The following is a 4739-nucleotide window of genomic DNA, read 5'->3' on the forward strand; positions in this document are numbered from 1 at the left end:
AGGTTATGTGGAGCAGCTGCACCGTGAGGTAGCTTGCTAGCCTTAAACAGTCCAGCGTTGCCGTTCGTGATGAATAGATTCGAGTTTTACTCATGATGAGATTAATTCCTAATCAGATGGCGTACCTGAGGGAGCGCAACGAAGACGGACTGCTACGCGAAGCCGGCATCGGCATCAAGAGCGTTGTCATCACGAACGGCGGAACCGCCGCCGGCGCACAGGAGGCCGGTGCTGCCAGCGACGCAAGCGGCGCCGACGTCGACGCTGGCGCAGAGCAGGCCGAAACGATGGGACGAGGCATGTTCGCGCTGCGCGACTTCAAGGCTGGCGACGTCATCCTGGAGGAGAGCCCACTGGCCTTTGCCCCACGCGACGTACTCTTCTCTCTTTCTCTCTTTCTTTCTTTGCTGACCAAGTGCGTGGTGGCCCAGATGCTGCACTGCTCCCAATGCCTACGGAAGCTCGCGGCCTCTACGGCCGCCGTCACGTGCCCACACTGCCGGCTGGACCCCTATTGCAGCGACAGGTGCTCAGCGTGGCGGCGTGTGCGGCGATGGTGCGTAGGCTGACCTGAAGGCGCAAATAGGTGCGCAGCAGAGGCCTGGGAGAGTCATCATCGATTGCTCTGCGAGGCGGCCCAAGCGGACCCCGAAACCACGGGGCAGGCCCTTCGGGACTTCAACGCCCTGTGCCGCGAACAGGCCCGTGCCTACCCGCTCCTGATCGCACGGTAGACTCTTGCTCTTCTTTCTCCCGCCACAAACGCCTATTCTAACATTGTGTCATGTGTGTGTCGTGTGTGTCGTTTGTGTCGTTTGTGTCGTGTTGGTCGTGTGTGTCGTGTGTGTAGACTGATCGCACAGCTCTCGACGGTAAGTGCTTGATCCGCTCCCTCGTGCGCTCTGCACACATGTATGACTCAACCTCGGTTTGGAATGGAGCAGGACGTAGCCAAGCTGGGTGCCGACGTGTCTCTGGAGGAGGCCCTGGATCGACCCAATGGCCTCTTCTCCCACCTCAGGTGCAATGCAACGCAACGCAGCGTGACGCACGTCAAACATTCCACAACTTAACACCGTCCTTGTGGACTGGCGCACAGACACTTCTGTTCAGCTGACATCGAGCCCCAGGGCTTCCCACCCGAGTTTTCGATGCTGGACTACATCTTCGGCCAAACCAACCTAGCCTCTCATATCCTTTCCACTTGTGCAGCAGTGCGTGTGCGTGTGCGTGTGCGTGTGCTCGTCAGACCATATGCTTCCTTGACCCACGATGCGTACTGGTGGACGAACACTTTTGCTTCTGGCTGTTCACCATCCTCATGCGGGTACAGCCGGTTCAGTGTGTTTTGGATCGACTCAGAGCCAAGACATCTAACAATTCCTTCCGCCCCCCCAAAGAACACGTTTGGGCTGTGGATCGTGGAGGAGGGCGAGGCCGAGGGGGTGTACACGGATCGGCGCGAGGACGGCGTCGCGCTCTTCCTCCACGCCAGCTACTTCAACCACTCCTGCACGTACGTGTCGCCGTACCCTGTCAACATTGTGTGAGTCGTGTGTGTGTGGTCTTACTCCCCGCCCCAAAGACCGAATGTGGACCGATGCAACAGGCATGGAGACAAGCGCGTGGCCTTCATCGCGTGCGCCGACATCAAGAAAGGTAGGAAACAACGACGGGTGATGACACGCGCGTGTGCGCACACGTCGCGCCACACACGTGCTAAAGCACCGCCGTGGCGGTGGCGCAGGAGAGCAATTGTTCATCGAGTACGTGGACACGCGAGCGCCGGTGGACGAACGACGACAGGAGCTGGCGCAGCGGTACGGCTTCCTCTGTTCCTGCCCCAAATGTTCAGTCGAAGCCACAGCAGAAGGCACCACCACCACACAATGATGAATAGAAACGTTTAATATTAACTTTATTTATCGTTATTTATTTCTTATTTACGGCTTTGTATTTCTTTTCGCTCTATTTCCTCTTTTTCTTTTGGTCCTTTCTTGGATTTCGGCCGAGGGGGAGACGCTGGAAATGTCAAGGAAGGACCCTGGCTTGTTCCTTGGCTTCCGATCGAGCTTGGTGTCACATGCCCCGAGACACAACAGCGTGCCGGCGTGATCTGGCCCGCGCCGCCGTGACCACAGGTCGATCGCTCGGGGGCTTATGTCAAGAGGGCTTCTCTCTCTCACCTTGTCCCGCTTGTCAGCGGGTGGACCACCCGCGACCCGTCAGCCTTCTCCGCCTTTTAGGCCAAAGCAGCAAGGTGTGCCCCACTTCTCCCTCAAAACAACACTCTTCGGAGAGAGATCTTTTGTGCCCATTGACATCTTTAACCTTCATCAACGCAACACCGCCACAAGCGCTTGCCTCCTTCTTGAAACAACACCTTGGCCAATTTAGTACCTCGTCTCGACCCTCTTGCCCAGCTTGGCTCACCTTTTTATTTGCTTGGGCGGTGCTGCATCTGTGTAAAGGGCTTCAGACTCACCGCGCGCGGACCGCGTACTGCAGATCGCACGACACCCATGAATGCACCCGTCAGGAACAGGTGCCCCAACTGCAGGTACTTCTTCTTCTCGTTCTTCTTCTTCTACGTTTTCTTCTACACGCTGGTCAGAGAGGGCTGACCTGGGGCTGGCCAAGGTGGTCCAATGACGCGAGCGCCCAGTACTGCATGCAGTGCGCCGGGGAGCTGCCGCCACCGCCGCTGCCCCACCGGCCCGAGGCGCCCAGCGCGCCGGTCGATGAGTTCAGCGACGAGGACCTCGAGTCCGATGACGCCAAGACCCACACCGAGGCCTCCCTCAGCGACGAAGTCGTCTGTCCCACCTGCGGGTACGCCTTTTATTTATTTATGAATTTATAAATTTATCTTTTATCTATTTGCAATAATTATGCCATTTTATTTAATTCGCCGAGTCTGCGGAATGTGGGCATTCACAAACAATGCACGACACGCACCCCACGCGCACAACGCACGCGCACGGCAGGTACTGCAATGATGCGGTGACGAACTACTGCGTGGAGTGCGGGCGGCCATTGGGAGCCACCCGCAGCCGGGCGAGCAGCGTGAGCGGCTCGCCGACCGCCTCGCGAGCCGAACCGCCGTCAATGGCCACCAAGACCATCAAGGCCACCACCTCCCCCGCGACCACCACCACTTCGGCCGCGGGCGCCCGCGGCGGCGCTGCGACGGAGGAGACCAAGTTGCCGCCCCTGGCCTCGCGGGCTCGCTTCCTGAAGTGGATCGTCATCGCCACGCTAGTGCTCAACGTCGCCCTCTTCCTCGGTATTCCCTCCCCGCGTCCTGGTGCGAGCCAGTTCACTGAAATGCTGACGTGTGCATTGGTCATACAGTGTGGCTGTTCACCACGGACCACGGGCTGCCCTGGTTCATCTATCCACTCGCCGTTTCCGTCATCCTCTGCGGCTCTCTCTATCTGGTGCCCCTTCTATTCGTTGTTGTTGTTGTTGGTTGTTGTTGTGTTGTTGTTGTTGTTGTTGTTGTTGTTGTTGTTGTTGTTGTTGTTGTTTGAGCTAACTCGGTACACATCACCAGGCGTCGCACAACGTGGAGAAGCCCTGGCTCCAGCTCCACTTACTCGTTTCGGCCACCATCAACTTCACCATCATCTTCACGTACGTACGCCTTTCTTCTTCATCAGTGCCACATGTCCACATCTGATTTAAGTATGTGTGTGATGTGTGCAATGTGTGCGATGTGTGCGGTGTGTGCGTAGGTATGTGTTCAAGTTCGACCGGCAGCCCTACTTTGCCTACGTGCTGCTGCCCTCGGCGGGCCTGCTGTGCCTCCACCTCCTGCTCACCGACCACTGGGGCGTCATGCCGCGGCCCCACAAGTACTTCTACGTGCACCTCGTCTCCATCTACGTGCCGCTCAACCTGGTCCTCTTCACCGCGTTCCTCACCACCACGCCCGGCGAGGCCTGGTTCGTCTTCCCGCTGCTCCTCACCTCCGTACCGCTCATGGCCCACTACATCATCGCCTTCCACCCGGACGACCCGCACAAGTGGTTCTACGTCGACCTCGCCACCGTCAGCACTCTGGCCGGCCTCTTCTTCCTCCTCTGGTACACACACACGACACGCACGACACACACACGACACGACACGACAAGAGACACACGTTGATGAGCGGTGTGTGGGCGTAGGGCGGTGACGCCGACGGACCACCCGTGGTTCGTGTACTTGTGGGTGGCGGGCGGGGTGGTGATCGCGGGCCACTACGTGTTCGAGTACCAGCCGAAGGTCCTGCAGCGGGGCGCGGCGGGCGGGCTGGGCCTGCTCCAGGGCGCCTGGGCCAAGGCCCACGAGCTCCGCATGCCGTCGTGGCGCAAGGAAGCCGACAAGGCTCCGCCTGGTGCGCCGCCCTCTGCTCAGTTTTGCCGCCTTTGGCTTCTGCTGACGTCATCACCATCGTTGTCATCATTGATTGACGTTGAGTCGTGGCAGTGGTCACGCCCGAGGTGGGGTCGTCACAGCCCACGCCCGGCTCTCAGGTGTAAATGGCATACATGTAAGACCGCACAGCGCACGACTGCACACGACCCAATGTTATGGCCATTGTTTCAAGAAACAATGTATGTGAATAGAAGAAGAGAAATCGTATGTACACAACTGAATGATGGCTGAGGGACTCTATTCGTGCATGCCGTTGTCCTCGGCGTCGTCTGTGTATCGCTGTTGCAGCACTGGCAGGTTTGGTACTTTGGCGATCAGAG

The 4739-nt window shown here is 58.3% G+C and overlaps 2 protein-coding genes across 2 annotated transcripts; both read left to right on the forward strand.

Moving 5' to 3' along the window:
• Positions 1-92: 92 nt before the first annotated feature.
• On the forward strand, positions 93-1893 carry ACA1_333950 (MYND finger domain containing protein; the record flags this gene model as incomplete). The annotated part of the gene is made up of 10 exons (XM_004336322.1): positions 93-374; positions 417-526; positions 587-730; positions 851-872; positions 945-1021; positions 1100-1214; positions 1250-1327; positions 1401-1516; positions 1586-1659; positions 1748-1893. 10 exons carry the CDS (start codon positions 93-95, stop codon positions 1891-1893), a joined length of 1164 nt encoding a protein of 387 aa, XP_004336370.1.
• Positions 1894-2671: 778 nt separating this feature from the next.
• ACA1_333960 (uncharacterized protein) lies at positions 2672-4523 on the forward strand (the record flags this gene model as incomplete). Its single annotated transcript, XM_004336323.1, has 7 exons — positions 2672-2832; positions 2988-3307; positions 3355-3440; positions 3557-3636; positions 3738-4088; positions 4170-4378; positions 4471-4523. 7 exons carry the CDS (start codon positions 2672-2674, stop codon positions 4521-4523), a joined length of 1260 nt encoding a protein of 419 aa, XP_004336371.1.
• Positions 4524-4739: the final 216 nt, after the last annotated feature.

This window comes from Acanthamoeba castellanii (assembly GCF_000313135.1).
Source record: "Acanthamoeba castellanii str. Neff unplaced genomic scaffold scf7180000084585, whole genome shotgun sequence".
NCBI classification, from domain to species: Eukaryota; Discosea; order Longamoebia; family Acanthamoebidae; genus Acanthamoeba; species Acanthamoeba castellanii.